Here is a 17496-nt window from a genome sequence, read left to right on the forward strand (position 1 = left end):
AGGAAGAAAAAGAAATAATAATGGTCAAAAACTTCTCAAATTAGGAAAATATACATTTACTTATTTAAGAAGCACAGAGAACATCAAACAGGATAAGTGTGGAGCACACAGTGCCTAGGCACAGCCTACTCAAACTTAGAAAATCCCGAAAGCAGAGAAAAATGACACATTATGTGTAGGAAACAACAATTTGATGATCATGGCCTTAACAGAAATAATGGAAGCTAGAAAAGAGTGGAGCAACATCTTTAAAGAATGAAAAGGAAAAGATAAAAATTGTCAATTCAATTCTATATCTGATATATCTTTTGGGAATGAAGATGAAATTGGCATCTGAGGAAGTAGTTATATATTTAGTGTACTGGTTAACAATATGGGCACTGGCAACAGATTCTGGATTTGAATTTTGGCTTGGCTACCTCTTGTGATCATGGGTGAATTATGTAAATTCTCTAAGCCTCAATTTCTTTATGTATTTTATTAATAGATACTTTATTGAGATATTTAAATTAGTGAGTAATGACGAGGAGTAATGAAAGGATGCTTCTTAAGCACATAGTACCTGCTTGGCATATGGTAACTTGTTGGAAAATATTCATTATCATTTATTGATATATATTTTTAGCTTTTTGTAGCAAATGTAGCCAACCTTTATAGAACATCATATTTCCTATTTTCATCTTTCATTTTTTTTCCCAGCTTTAGAGAGGTTGGCTATATCTTAAAAAGGAAGAAATCACTAACAGTATTGTAAAAAAATAGATCACTTTTGCTGCTACAGTGACTTCTACAAAGAAGATTTAAGAAGCTCTCATTTTCAGAAAAGGCCATGAGAGGAGAAAATAAATTCTCTCAAAAAAACGTACAAAGAAACAAAATAACTCAGTACATCATTAAGATTTTAACCATGGGAAATTTTTATCCAGTCATCCTTTTGTTACGTACTATGACCTTTTGTATACCCTCCTCATTTCTTTGCTTTTTAAAAAATTTTTCTCAAGGTATTTTGAAAACAAATAATTTGGCCTACTTGGAGGCAAATTTCTTATTTAATGTGAGTATTTTAAAACCTAAGGCAATTTCTTTCATCTGAAGTAAGATGGGAAGTTGTTTAGCTTTCATAAATGTTCTTACATATTTAATGTTGAAACAACGAAAAACTACAAGTATTTTAAAATTCTTAACTTCAGAAAAGCAGTTTTTCTCCTGATCTTTAATGTGATTATGTGATTGATAGAATGAGAAAATGATATAAACTGAGTTTTGTTGGGTCATTCAACAAATATTTATTGAGCACCTACTCTGTGTCAAGCACCGCTTGAGGCATTTTTGATATATCAATGAAAACAAAAACAGTTCCTTGCTCTCATGGAGCTTACATTTTCACAGGGAAGGTAGACAATAAACATAAGTAATATATATTATGTTAGAAAAAACAATGGGGCATTGGGAAGAGAGGGTAGTAGGGGTTATAAGGCTACACTTTTAATAGGAGGTCAAGGTAGGCCATCATTGAGAAGGTGACATTTAAGCAAAGACCTGAAGGAGATGAGGGAGTTTAGTCAAGAGAATATCAGGCAGAAGAACCCTCCAGGGGAAAGGAACAGCCAGTGAAAAAGGCCTTAAGGTTAGTGTGTGTCTAGCAGATTTGAGGAACTGCAAAGAGACCAGTGTGGCTAGAGAGTAGTTGAACAAGGGGGAAAGTATTAGATATGAGGGTAGGTAGGCAGTAGGAATCCAGATTCTATAGTGCCTTGAAGGTCATTTTAGGGACTTTGGGTTTTATTCTGGAGTGAGATGGGGTGACACTGTACAATTTTCAGCAAAAGAGTGACATGATCTAACTTGTGATTTAAAAGAATCGGTTGGACTGTGTTGATAATTGATTGCTGGAGAGCAAGGGTAGAAGCAGAAAGACTATTTAAAAGGCTATTGTAATAATCCAGGCAAGACATAACAGTGGTTCAGACTAGAGTGAAAGCCGTGAAGATGGTGAGAAGTGGTTAGATTCAAGGTGCATTTTGAAAGCAGAGCCCATAGAATTTCCTGACTGTTTGGATGTGGGTCTATGAGGAAGAGAGGGGCCAAAAATGACTCCAAGGTTATGTGCATGAGCAATTGGAAGAGATTTTAGTAGCTCTCAACTGAGATGAGGAAGGTGCAAATGGAGTTGGTTTGGGGGACGGAGACAGATAAGATCAGTTTTGGACATGTTAAATTTGAGATGTCACACAGGCATTTGAAGTGCTTCTGTAAACCTGGAAGTCATAGGCATGTAGATGATGCTAAACACATGCCTATGAAACTGGACATAATTGCATGGTAATTAGGCATCAACAGGCAGGAAGGTAGCTGAAAACTAACTTCACCTGTCTCACAATTTTGCCTGGTCCTAGTATTGCTGATAACCTAGTTCTTCGGAGCCAATTAAGGATCAAAATCAATTCTTAGATTTTTTTTTGGCTAATTAATACACAGTACCACAAGTGAAGTAGTAGTCACTCAGTAAATGTTTCTCTTCCTTTAAAATATGTCATCATCTAAAGGGCAAGGCAGCTTAAACGTAGGATGTCTGTATTTTAGCCTGTTCACTCTTCATTATGATGGTATGGTAAATTATGACTGAGTTACATTCACCTGCTTTACTAGAAAATGAGAAGTAGGGCCGACCCCGTGGCTTACTCGGGAGAGTGCGGCGCTGGGAGCGCTGAGGCTGTGGGTTTGGATCCTATATAGGGATGGCCGGTGTGCTCTGGCTGAGCGTGGCGCGACCACACCCTGCTGAGGGTTGCGATCCCCTTGCTGGTCAAAAAAAAAAAAAAAGGAAATGAGAAGTAATTGTATTACTGAAGCATAAACCAAAATACAGAGAAATAATAGGCTGAATATGATAATTGAAGAGAAAAAAAATTCAAGTGATGAGAACAGAAAACCAGCCTATATTCCCTTTGGTACTGAAAAACAACATCTACACCAGTGGTTCCTATACTTTGGGGCATACTGGAATTACCTGGCCATCTCTTAAAAATATTGCTATCTGATTTCTACTCCCAGATCTTCTGATTTATTTGCTATGATATGAGACTTGGGCATCAAGGTTTTTAAAATCTCCTTAGGTGGGTATACTGTGCAGCAAAATTTGAGAACTACTGTGATCTACACTTTTTTTTTGTTCTAATGGAACTGCCCCTAATAGTCACAGTATTTGAAGTTCCTTCCAAAATTCTTTTTATTCTTTGCTGGTGCCAAAAACGCAAGCAGCATTGTTAAGGAAAGATCCTCAAGGCAGAAGAGAGTAAATGAGCGCTCTTTAAATGATGAAAATAAGAAGTCACTATCATAATTTGTGGTAGATTTGTGGCAGCTGTTTTTACCCGGCCCGGCCATTTATTTATCGCACAAGTGAACCCCAAATTGGTGGTAACTGTGATGTCATGGTAGCTGCATTAGAATTAGAAGACTTGGATTCAAATCCCAATTCTTCCACTTACTAGCAGACTTCTGATGGGCAATTCACTTAATCTCACTGAAATTCCATTTTTTTCCCTTCCTAACTTGACAGTAACAAAATCTGTTTCTCATGGTTGTTGTAAAGATATATGTATATTTTGGCAGCTGGCCAGTATGGGGATCCAAACCCTTGACCATGGTATTACAACACCACACTCCAAACAACTGAGCTAACTGGCCAGCCCTGGTTGTTGTAAAAATTTTTTAAAAGCTAATATATGTGAAGGTAAACTATAAAGAATGACGTAAAGATGTTAATTATTATTTGAAAGGATTTTTTAACCTTAGAAGTGACATTGCATTGTACAATATAATCATTTCCTGGAAGTGAATAGATAATATTATTTTCTCTGTATTTTTTTTACTGCCTTAAGAATGGGGTCCTGCATACAGTAGATAATAAATACTATTTAACTTAACATGTAGTAAAGTGTTATTTTGTATTTGTTTTCTATACAGTGTATTAATCTGGGTAAAAACACTAATTTTGGACTCAGACCTGGGTTTCAACACAGATGTTGCCATTTGTTAGCATATCTGTATCAATAGACATGTTCTAAGACTTAGGTTTCTTATCTTGTTACACTGGGAATAATAATATCTGTCTTTCAGGGCTGTTTCAGCGTTCACATGTAAAGCTCCAAGCATAGTGGCTGGCACAGAGCATGCAGGAAATGTTAATTCATTTCTTCCCTCAGAGTACAGTAATCTTGGGAAAGTAATTTTTAAAATCTGAGTAATAATTTTTCAGTAGCTAAAAAATTTTAACTGTCATTTAAAAAATTTGTTTTGCTGATTTCTTTATCATTTAAAATTTTAAGTGCCCCTCCATGGATACTTTTAAAAGCAGTGTTTATTTTTGTATGCTTTTTCAGATAATTTTTAAAAAGCCATTTTAAGTTTACACCATGAATAGCACAAAGGAGAATGACAATTACAAAGATGACCTTCTGCTTAGGATGGGACTTAATGATAATAAAGCAGGAATGGAAGGATTAGATAAAGAAAAAATTAACAAAATTATAATGGAAGCCACAAAGGTATGTTTCTTTTTTCTTTCAATATCTTTAATTAATTTAGTAACTTTTAAACTTTCTGTTTAAAAGAAAATCATTAAGGTTTGAATATTTTTATTAAAATTTTTAATATTTTAATTTATAATATTATTAAGCTACTAAAGGATATGGAATAATCTCCCTTCTATTTTGTTGCTCTTGCTATCCAACTTTCTACTTTACATGCATATAATATGCAAGCAAAAGTAAAATAATGTACATGTTCTTTTTCCCCCTTTTTTAAAAACCCCACTAGGAGAATACTGTAATTGTTTTGCTCTTTGGGTTTTTTTTTTTTTTCCAGTTAATATAACTTGGAGGTCTTTTTGTATAAGATTCAAGTTCTTCATTCTTTTTTATGTCTGCATGTTTAGATATAATTTGTCAAACAAATCAGAATCTTTATTGATGGACATGTAAGTTATTTATAGCCTTTTATTTTTATAAACAATACTACAGTAAATAACCTTGTACTTCATAATGTTATATTTGTGCAAGGAAAATTATAGGAGAGAGTCCTAGAAGTGGAATGACTACACCAAATACATATAGCATGAAAGAATACCTGCATATGTAATTTTTATGAAGTGCCAAATTACCCTCCATAGTGGTTGTATCAATTTACACTTCCACCACTAGTATATGAGAGTATGCATTATCATACTGAAACTGCGCTAACACAATGTATTACTTAATTTTTGGATTTGCCAATCTGAGTAACACAGTATGGCATTACTTTGCATTCCTCTTATGAAAACTGAGATTGTACACTTTTTATATTTTAAAAACAATTTATATTTCCTTTTTTATGAACTGTATGTTCCTACCCTATGCACATTTGTCCATTGGATAATTGTTTATCTTTGACTTTGCTTATGGTAGTTTTCTCCCATGCAGAAATTTTTTGTTTGCTTCTTTTTATGTTTTTGAATTACTCAGCTACATATGGCCTTCTCCAGGGGTATAAAATAATTCTTTAAAAGTTTTTTCTACCACTTTTTTGCTTTCATTTATGAAATATACATTATTCATATTATGAAATATACATGCAGAAAGGTGTAAAATCTGAGATATTCTTAGGAAATGTATGCTGATGTCTGTAGCAACTTACTTTCAAATTGTTTAGCCAAAAGGGGTGGGAGTGTGTGTAAGTGTACACATGCATGTGTGCGCATGCACTTATGTAGAACTTGGGAGAGAAATCATATGTAGCAGGATATTAACAAGTGGTGATACTATGTTAGGGCATTTGGGGTTGATTGTACTATTCTTTCATTTTTTGAAGATTTGTAAATTCCAAAATAAAAAGTTGAGGGAAAAATAATTTTAAGCTTGTAAAACAAAGATACAATTTTAAAAGCAAGAAAAAAGTAAAAGAGAATTAAGAGATGTAATAAGCAGATGTAGATAGACCCTGATTGGATACTGGTTTGTACAAATCAGCAGTAAAAGACATTTGAAATGTTTAGTGGAATTTGAATATGGAGAGAGTACTATGTAATGTTAAGGAATTATTGTTAGTTTCGTTAGCTAACAAAATTATGTTATAATGTTATTATGATGAAGTTAGAAAGTAGCCTTATTTTTAAAGATGCATACTGAAATACTGTATGTAATAAACACTAAATGTCATGATATTGGTAATTTACTTTAAAATGTTGCACTTAAAAATTCAATGAAGCAAATATGGTAAAATGTTGACAGTTGTTAAATCCCAGTGATAGTTTTATATGTGTATTTATTGTATTAATCTCTCTATTTTTTCTGTTAGAGACTTTTTTGAAATTTTCATTATAAAAATGTTTTTTTAAAAAAGAAAAAGAATAAAACCTATCAGCCTAGTTTTCAGGTTAAGAAATACAATATGTACGTTACCCTAGATTTCCCTATCCTAGATCCTCCCTCTCTCTTCTTTGTGTCTTAGTACCATTTATTAAATAGTCCATCCTTTTCCTACTGACCTACAGCTCTTTCTCTTCTGTTCCACTGGATTATTTGCCTATTCTTGTACCTTCAACATGTTCTTCATTACAATACTTATAATAAGTCTTGATATCTGCTTGAACAATTTTTTTTGTACTTTGTTCTTTTTCAAGAGTATCTTGAATATTCTTGAACCTTTCCTCTTCCATATAAATTTTACGATATATATGTATTCTTGAAAAGAATACATACATACATACATCATATAATTGAATATATCATATGATTGGTATATGTAAAACACATATATTAATATATATTTCTCTTGTGTAGAGGGTTACCATAAATGGCATCTTTTTTAAATTGAGATTTTTCTAATTGCCATTTCATAGCAATATAATTTACTTTTTTAAAACTATTATCAGAAAATTTTAAACATACATAAAAGTAGAGCAAATAGTAAAGTGAATCCCAGCATCAACAATTATCAAGATTTTTCCAAATGTTTTTTCATCTGTCTCACCCCTCCCCTAATAAGTTTTGGAGGTGGATGGGAGGTGGTAGAGTATTTTAAAATAAATTCAAATAAATTGGACAAATTTCTAGAAATTCATAGTTTTGCAAAACTGACTCAAGAAGATATAGAAAATCTAAATAGACCTATAACAAGGAAAGAAATTAAATTAGTGATTAAAAATCTTCCCACCAAAAATTTTTTTAAAAAATACCAGGCCAAGATGGATTCTCTGGTGAATTTTATCAGATATTTAAAGAAGAAATAGTATAAATACTCCACAGGCTCTTCCAGGAAATAGAGAAGGATGGAGCACTTCCCAGCTCATTCTGTGAGGCCAGTATCAACCTGGTACCCAAAGCCAAACACAAGATGTTATACATTATTATAAATACAAAAGTCCTCAACAAACTATTAGCAAATTGAATCCAACAATATGTAAAAAAAAAAAAAAAAAAAAAAAAGATTTTGCACAATGATCAAGTCAGATTTATCTTAGGAAAGCAAGGTTGGTTTAACATTCCAAAAATTAATGTAAAACACCATATTAATGGAACAAAAAGGGGCAAAACTGCATGATTATCTCTGTAGACACAGAAAAAGCATATCTGACAAAATCCCACCACCATCTGTGCTAAAAACACTTAATAAACTTGAAACAGAAGGGAACTTCCTCAATCTAGTAAAGGGCATCTATAAAAAACCTATTGTGAGCATCATACTTTATGGTGGAAGTTTGAATACTTTCCCCCTAAAATCAGGAACAAGGCAAGAATCTCCATTCTCACCTTTTCTATTCTGCACAGTCCTGACAGTTCTAGCCAGTGCAGTCAGGTAATAAAAAGAAGTAAAAGACATCCAGATTAGAAAGGAAGAGCTAAAACTGTCTCTATTCACAGATGACATCATCTCATATATAGAGAATTCTAATGAATCTCAAAAGAAGTACAAGACTTGTACCCTGAAAATTACAAAAATTCGCTGAGGGAAATTAAAGATCTAAATAAATGGGGAGACATTCTGTGTTCAAGAATGAAAAGATTCAATGTTGTTAAGATGGCAATTTTCCCCAAATTGACCTATAGATTCAATGTAATCCCCCATCAATATTCCATTGGCTTTTTATTTTTATTTTTTTGCAGAAATTGACATGCAGATCCTAAAATTTACTTGGAAATGAGAAACACCTAAAATAGCCAAAACAATTTTGAAAAGAAACAAACTTTGAAGTCTTTGACTTTCTGATTTCAAAACTTAGTATAAAACTACAGTTATCAAGGCAGGGTAGTACTGCCGTAAAGACAGGCATACAGACCAATGGAGCTGAATCGAGAGTCCAGAAATAAATCTTTATATTTATAGTCTACTGATTTTTGATGAAAGTACTTAGGCAAAAGGATAGGCTGTCAATAAATAGTGTTAGGACACCTGGATATCCACATGCCAAAAAGGTGAATTTAGACCCTCATCTCACACCACACACACAAAAATGAACTCTAAATAGATTTAAAGCACGAAGGCAATAAAATTTTTAGAAGAAAACATAAGAGAATATTTTTGAGACTTAAGTTAGGAGGTGGAAATTTCTTAGATATGACACCAAAAGCAAGTCAGTAAAAGAAAAAGCTGAGAAATCATAACTCATCCAAATTTAAAATGTTTGTTTTTCAAAAGACATCATTAAAAAATAAAAAGATATGAAACCTACTTGGGTAAAATATTTGCAAAACACATCTGATAAATAACTTATATCCAGAATATGTAAAGAATTCTTACAATTCAGTAATAAGACAAGCAACCCAATCAAAATATATGAATAGAAATTTTAGTAAAGCAGATATGCACATGGCTCATGGGCCATGAAAATATGCTCAACATCATTACTGATTAAGGAAATACAAATTAAAAAACAGAGAAATAGGGCTGGCCAGTTAGCTCAGTTAGTTAGAACATGGTGTTGATAACACCAAGGTCCAGGGTTTGATCCCTGTACTGGCCAGCTGCCAAAAAAAAAAAAAAAACAGTGAGATGCCATTTACACTGTTATTGCCTAGAATGGCTATAATATAAGACAGACAGTAACAAATGTTGGCCAGGATGTGAAGAAATTGGAACCTTTATACATTGCTTGTAAGATTGTAAAATGGTTTAGCCACTTTGGAAAGGTTAAGTATGGAGTTACCACATGACCCAGAAATTCCACTCGTAGGTACATATCCAAGAGGAATGACAGTGTATGTCCACATAAAAACTTGTACACAAATATTCATAGCATTTTCCATAATAGCCAAGAAGCAGAAATAACCTAAATGTCTATCAACCTGGTAAATAGATAAACACTAAGTTCAGTAATGGAATGATGGGTAATTTTTTAAGAGTATTTTCTACATTTTCTTTAATGATTTAACATTAAATTTTTGAAAATACTATTTATGGAGTGAAAGAGATAACTTATGACCTAACCAACTAAGGCCTTGCATATGCTCCATGGATCCTACCTAGGACACGTTCTTTTCTGGAATGCAGATATATACTCATCTCAGGGAGCTTGTACTGTTCTAAGTACTGCCTCACAACAATCCTGTGATTTAGATAATTATTAATAAATTCATTTTACAGATAAGGAAACTGAAACATAGAAAGATTAAGTAATTTTAGGGTCACCCAGCTAGTAAGTAGTAGAGCTAAGTTTTGAATTCAATCATTCTGATTCTATAGTCTGTATTCTTAGCCACTAGGTTATACTATAATGATGTCTTCCTTAAAACATTTTTCCTATGCTTTGTTTTGTTTTCCTTCATAGGGGTCCAGATTTTATGAAAACGAGCTCAAGAAGGAAAAGCAAGTCAATCAACGAATTGAAAATATGATACAACAAAAAGCTCAAATTACCAGCCAGCAGCTAAAGAAAGCACAATTACAGGTATTAATTCAATTATTAAGTAAAATGGAAGCTGGTAGAATAATAGTTGGCAGTTAAAATGCATTATCATCAAGTCAAATAAAAACAAGGTGAAATGTAAATGTTCATTATATTGTAAAGGATACACATTCAGCAAATGCATGTGCTTTGCTAAGCATTGCTCTACTTATTTACATAAAGACTCCACACCTAGACATTATCACCTCCATTCTACAGAGGAGTAAGTAGAGTCTTAATTAGGGTAAGTAACTTGCCCAGCTTTATAGAACAGGTAGTTGACAGAGCTATGATTTGACTCAAAGCCTATGTTCTTTTTATTATATACATTATTTATATATTTATATATATATATACATTATTATATACATTATTTGCAGCTAAAAAAGGCCATATGATAAGTGCTTTCTGCAGTGCTTATTTTGCAAAATAAAATTGGGGGGAACATGTTAACTAATTAAATTAGAAAGTAACTTGAAACATAATCATGTTTTAGTAAACCAAAAACTCACGCTATATGTTAGAATGCCAAATGTACATAAATTTCTAAGATAAAACACAAGACTTCTAATAATTTGGAGGCTTTTGGCTTTTTCTCTAGGATCTTTGGGGAGTAAATACACAAAATTGTCCTCTGCTGTTAAAAGTTATTTCAGTAGAAAAGTTTGCAAGAACCCAGCTGCAGGACACCATGTGGTAGATTCACAACTCAAAGCAGTCAGATTTCTGCTAATAAAGCAAGTCATGGCCAGATGAGTTTATTCTCTATCAAAATCTGATCCAGTGTTAACAAAGCTCTAGGCTATAACATAAAAAAATTATAGCATTAATTTAACATGCTACAAAATCTTTCTTTTGTGATAGAGTTCAGAGATCATAAATTTTATGTTTTCTTTACCAAACTATAATGTGTCATTTTTTGGTATATGCTTTCCTAGAGCACAAGGTAATTTTTAAGTGGTCTGCTGTTGTGACAAAGGATGATTTGTCTGTCCAATACCATTTTTAAGGATTCATAGCATTAAAATTATGGAGGTACCATAATTTATTTACCTTACCTATGCTGGTTCTAGTTTTTTGCTTTATACACAACCCTGTGGTGATCATTTTTTATTCATATATTTTTACACTGTAGTGCTGTTATTTTCACCAAAAATGGTACCATTTTACATTTTTAACATAAGAGCATTGGTTTCCTCATATTCTTGTTTAAAACTAGATTTTATCAGTTTTATCAGTCTTAGTTTTTGCTTATACAGAGTCCAAAATATTCTCTCATGGTTGTTTTAATTTTTCTTCCTTTGATTTTGACAGAGAAAGAACATCTTTTCACATATTAGTTAGCCATTAATATTTTCTTATTGTGGAAATTTCCTCTTGTTTGTTAGGATATAGGCTAAGTAGCTGGCACAAGAGACCCCAAAATATAATATTTTAAATAAGAATTTATTTCTTTATCACCTAATAGGTAAGTAGTTCCAGCTGGTGGGGTGGCTCTGATTACCATAGTAACTTAGAGACCCAGGTTCTTTAAATCATGTTCCATCATCCCCTGGTGTTATCCTTACCTGGACTGATAAAAATGGATTGTCTCCAATCCATATTCCATCTCTTGGTAAGAGAGAAAGAGTAGGTAAAAAATTGAAGGCAGGTAATTTGCTATTTAACAAGTGAAAAAGAAATTGCATGTATTACTTAAGCTCACATTCTTTTGCAAGAATTTAAGTTACATGGTCACACCTAACTGCAACAGAAGCTATAAAACATATTCTCTAGCTGGGTGGTCATGTGTCCAGATAAAATTCTGTTACTATAGAAAGAAGAGAGAATGGATCTTGGGATTCAACTAGCAGTCCAAAGCAATATTCATTGCCACATTTCTAGGGGAGTTCATTTCTCTTGATTTATAGGATCATATTATATATTAAGGATTATTCTTGCCATTTGTTGTAAATATTGTTCCAATATGTTCTTTGTCTTTTAATTTTGCAGGAGTTTTTTTCCTATACAATTTTAAATGTTTATATAATCAAATCCAATGGTATTTTTTTTAACTTTATTTATTAGAGCTGTTTTAGGTTCACAGTACAGAGAGTTCCCGTGTACCCCTTGTTTCCCTACAGTCATAGCCTCCCCTACTATCATCATCCCCCACCAGAGAAGTACATTTGTTACAATTGATGAACCTACAATTGATGAACCACTATCATTATCCCCCAAAGTCCATAGTTTACATTAAGGTTCACTCTTGGTGTTGTACATTCTATGGATTTGGACAAATTTATAATGACATGTATCCACCATTATAGTATCGTACAGAGTAGTTTCACTGTCCTAAAAAATTTCCATGCTCTACATATTCATCCCTTTCTCTCCACTAATCCCTAGCAACCACTCATCTTTTTACTTTTTTCATATAAATGTCATGTAGTTGAAATCATACAGTATGTAACCTTTTCAGACCGATTGACTTAGTAGTAGGCACTTAAGTTTCCTCCATGTTTTTTGATGGCTTGATAGCTCATTTCTTTTATGTGCTAAATATTATTCAGTTGTTTGGATGTACTATAGCTTATTCATTCAGTCACCTCCTAAAGGAAATGCTTCCAAGTTTTGGCAATTTTGAGTAAAGCTGCTATAAACATTTCATGTGCACTTTTATGTGTGGACAGAGTTTTCAACTCCTTTGGATAAATATCAAGGAACACAATTGCTGGATCACATGGTAGGAATATGTTTAGTTTTAAAAGAAACCATACAACTGTTTTCCAGAGTGGTTATACTGTTCTGATTCCTATCAGCAATAAATGAGAGTTCCTTTTGCTATACATTCTTGTCAACATTTGCTGTTGTCAATGTTTTGGATTTTGGCTATTCTAATAGGTGTATAGTGGTATCTCATTGTTGTTTTAACTTGCATTTCCCTGGTGAGATGTGGAGCATCTTTTTATATGGTTATTTGCCATCTATATATATCCTTTGGTGTGGCATTTGTTACGGTCTTTGGCCCATTTTTTTTGTGTGTGTGTGTGTGTCTTTTTTGTGACTGGCACTCAGCCAGTGAGTGCACAGGCCAGTCCTATATAGGATCCGAACCTGCGGCGGGAGCGTCGCTGCGCTCCCAGCGCCGCACTCTCCCAAGTGCGCCACGGGCTCGGCCCTTTGGCCCATTTTTTAATTGGGTTGTTTTCTTATTGTTGAGTTTTAGGAGTCCTTTGTATATTTTGAGTAACAGTCCTGTATCATATATATCTTCGGCAAATATTTTCTCTTAATCTGTGGCTTGTCTTTTTATTCTCTTGACAGTGTCTTTCTCAGAGCAGAATTTTTAAATTTAATGAAGTTTACCTTCTCAATTCTTTCTTTCATAGATTATGCTTTTGGTGTTGTATCTAAAATGTCATTGTCAAACCCAAGGTTATCTAGATTTTCTCTTATATTATCTTCTAGGAATTTTATAGTTTTGCATTTTACATTAAGTATGTGATCCATTTTGAGTTAATTTTGTAAAGGGAATAAGATTTGTGTCTAGATCATTTTTTTGCATGTTGATATCCACTTGTTCCAGCACTATTTGTTGAAAGACTATCTTTTCTCCATTGCATTTCCTTTGTTTCTTTGTCAAAGATCAGTTGACTATATTTATATGGTCTATTTCTGGTCACCTTATTTTGTTCCATTGATCTATGTGCCTATTCTTTTACCAGTACCACACTGCCTTAATTACTGTAACTTTTTAGTAAGTCTTGAAGTTGGGTAGTGTCTGTGCTTCAACTTTGTTCTTCTCCTTCAATTTTGTGTTGGCTATTCTGGGTTTTTTGCTTCTCTACATAAATTTTAGAATCAGTTTGTTGATATTCATGAAATAACTTGCTAGGATTTTGATTGGGATTGCATTGAATTTATAGATCAAGTTGGAAAGAACTGACATCTTGATAACATTGAGCCTTCTTATCTGTGAACATGGGATATCTCTCCATTTATTTAGTTCTTTGATTTCTTTCTTCAGAGTTTTTTAGTTTTCCTCATATTGATCTTACACATATTTTGTTAGATTTATACCTAAGTATTTCAGTTTTGGTGGTGCTAATGTGAATTGTATTATGTTTTTAATTTCAAATTCCAGTTGTTCATTGATGATATTATAGGAAAGTGTTTGGCTTTTGTGTATTAACCTTATATCCTACAACCTTGCTATAATTGTTTATTAGTTCCAGCAAGAGTATTTAAAAAAAAATTTATTCTTGGCTTTGGTATTGTGCTTGGAAAATTACTCCTCACAACCAAGCCTGTATGTTCTTTTAATATTTTTTATAGATTTTGTTATATTCAGATCTTTAGTCAATTTGGAATTTGTTTTGATATCAGGTGTGAGATTTTTTTTGCTAAATGGTATTATATTTTCCCTAAATTGTATTATTTTTTCTAAATGGTGATTCACTTGTCCTAACACCATTTATTGAATCATGAATCCTTTCTCTATTGAATTGAAATGATACATTTCCAAATACTAAGTTCTCATTGTACTTTGATTTATTTTTGGATTCTTTCTAATCAATTGAGTCTCTTCCTGTATGTACCATACAGTTTTGGTTATTGTACAGTAAGAATATCGTATTTTATTCTTCATTATAATTCTTTAAAATATTTTGTGTTTTTCTTACACATTGTTTCTTTCAAGTAAACATAAGCATCATTTTATCAAGTTTTTTTTTTAAAGTTCCATTCTGTTGATAATACATTGTTTTTTAAATTGATATTGTTAAGCAATTTACTTTCCAGACATTTTTTAAGTTTTACTGATGTATACTCTATAAATATCTTTAATAAAGTTTTAAATATACAGTACATATGAATGGTGCTATGTAACAACATTTTGCTGTTTATATCATTTTTAAAGTTTATATCTTTAAGCATGCTAATAATATGAAGGAATAGAAAATACCTTCCATTGCGTAGCAGAACTTCAGATTTTGTTCCAGTTTCAGTTGACTATTTCACGGGGGGCTCTCTAGGATCTTTTGCAAAGGGAATGGCAGGAAATGTATTTTATGTTGATTGTTAAATTGCTTCATTTGTTGCGCTTCCTCTAAAAGGAGTTGTATAAGTAGGAGGGGATTGGAGAAATTCTAAGGAGTCAAGAAGGTCTGAAATAACGGAGATATTTTTACGGGAAATTTGTTTATATTTTAGAGTCATAAAATTTTCAAGTACTAGATTTTATTATGTGTGATATGATAGTATGAATTGTTGCTAGTTAAGCCAAGGTAAATAAACTCTACAGGCATTAACATTCCCAGCGTGTTACTCAGAATCCCTCTAAGCATTCTCCACCCTATTCCACCCTTGTTTGACTTCTTAAAGACACAGTCATTTTTGTAACTGCCAAAATATCTTGTAATAACATGGGCTTATAAATTGAATAGACAAATATCCATGTTATATTAAATGGCAACTACACAGCAAATCAGTGCATTTTGACCATTTTAACAACTGATTTTATTAACTCAGATTTACTCAATAATCTTTAGTATGGATGTAAAACATACCATTAGGATTTAGTTTGAGCATATATCAATGTTAAAGACTTTTTAAAATCTATTTTAGGAAAACATTATAAAATAATAGAAAGAACACAGTCTTTTGAGTAACCTCGTTTCCGGTCTAGTTCTAACACTTACCAGCTGTATGATTCAGGGCAAAAAATCTTACTGAGATTTAGTTTCCTCATCTATAAAATGGGAATGATAATTATGATATCTGAATTATTTTAACCAGTAAATTAGTTAGCATAGAAAGCACTTAGCATAATATATGACACATATAATACACTCAATAAATGTCATTTCTACTTTTGAAATTATAGGTAATATCATTAAGACCTTACTGTATCTCTACATAAGTGCATTACATGAATGTCTCTTTTAATTCTTTCAACAACCTTTTGAGGTTGGTTTAGTCCTACTTTACAAATAAGAAAAGTAGGGGGCTGGCTGGTTAGCTCAGTTGGATAGAGCACGGTGCTCATAACGCCAATGTCCAGGGTTCAATCACTTTACCAGCCAGCTGTTTCCCCTGCCCCCACCCTGCCAGAAACAAAAACAAATAGGGAAAGTAAGGATGAGAGAGGTTAACCTGCTCACTGTCATGTAACTAATGAGTAGTGGCAGTCCTGGGACCCAAACCAAAGCCTTTATTCTTAACCACTGTGACACATACCAGTTCTGAGCAACAAAAAAAAGAAACAATGTACATGTTAGAGACTCAGATCAGAACTTGAAAGTTATTGGGAAGGAAAATGGAAGAAAGGAAACCATGAATGAGGATTTCAGTAGAAGAAACTTTAAGAAGCAGTGGTATTGTGTATCTTGTAGATGTAGAAAAAGAAGAGTTCAGACAAAGGTGACTAATGAGAGATACAGTAAAGGGAAGTGGAATATGTGAGTCATGCAGAGGGGAGGTTTCCTTTTTGCAACGTACACTTGCTTTAAGCACAAGAAGGAATAGATTGCTGAAGAGACTGTCAGAGCTTTAATATTTGAGCTTGGGGAGAATTTTTTCCCATTTGGTTTCCTATACATTTATCTTTTTCTTTTCTAGACGATTCCGGGTCATGATATTTCAGATGTCACTTCCTTATTCTCACTCAACTCATATTTTGTGCATATTTTCTGGATTAATATAGATTAGTTTTTAGTCTACCTTTCTTCATATTAGTCTCCATAATTTGTTTACATCTAGTTAGGATACTATTCTCTATTTTAAAACTGAGGTAATAGAAAGTTGGTAAGTTAGAGTAATATTAAAAATAAAGCTCCAATTATTAGGTACAGTATCTTCCTAGTAGTTAGCCTCCTTCAAAATTTTCCTATTAATACTGCTTTCTCTCTTTTTTTTTAAAATCAGATGACATTTTATTTTTTTATTTTTATTTTTTTAAATGTTTATTGAATATTTACTTTTTTTTTTTCTTAATTTTATTTTGTCGATATACAATGTGGTTGATTATTGTGGCTCATTACCAAAACCCCCCTCCCTCCTCCTTCTCCCCCCTCCCACCCAACAATGTCCTTTCTGTTTGCTTGTCATATCAACTTCAAGGAATTGTAGTTGTTATGTCTTCCTACCCGCCCCCCCCTCCCCCCGGTTTCCTTGTGAGTGTGTGTGAATTTATTTATTTATTTTTAGCTCCCACCAATAAGTGAGAACATGTGGTATTTCTCTTTCTGTGCCTGACTTCTTTCACTTAATATAATTCTCTCTTGGTCCATCCATGTTGTTGCAAATGGCAGTATTTCATTCGTTTTTATAGCTGAGTAGTATTCCATTGTGTACATATACCACATATTCTGTATCCACTCATCTGATGATGGACATTTGGGATGGTTCCAACTCTTGGCTATTGTAAAGAGTGCTGCGATGAACATTGGGGAACAGGTATAGCTTCGACTTGATGATTTCCATTCCTCTGGGTATATTCCCAGCAGTGGGATAGCTGGGTCTTATGGCAGATCTATCTGCAATTGTTTGAGGAACCTCCATACCATTTTCCATAGAGGCTACACCATTTTGCA

The 17496-nt window shown here is 33.0% G+C and overlaps 1 protein-coding gene across 3 annotated transcripts in view; it reads left to right on the forward strand.

Moving 5' to 3' along the window:
• POLK (DNA polymerase kappa) overlaps window positions 1–17496 on the forward strand; it is a 67210-nt gene that overhangs the window by 20759 nt on the left and 28955 nt on the right. For all 3 annotated transcript variants that reach the window (XM_063085125.1, XM_063085124.1, XM_063085126.1), the window contains exons 2-3: window positions 4386–4550; window positions 9806–9925. In XM_063085125.1, the coding sequence (XP_062941195.1) occupies window positions 4419–4550; window positions 9806–9925 (252 nt within the window). In that variant the 5' untranslated portion in view covers window positions 4386–4418. The remainder of the gene's footprint in view (window positions 1–4385; window positions 4551–9805; window positions 9926–17496) is intronic.

Source organism: Cynocephalus volans, chromosome 2, assembly GCF_027409185.1.
Source record: "Cynocephalus volans isolate mCynVol1 chromosome 2, mCynVol1.pri, whole genome shotgun sequence".
Lineage (NCBI taxonomy): Eukaryota > Metazoa > Chordata > Mammalia > Dermoptera > Cynocephalidae > Cynocephalus > Cynocephalus volans.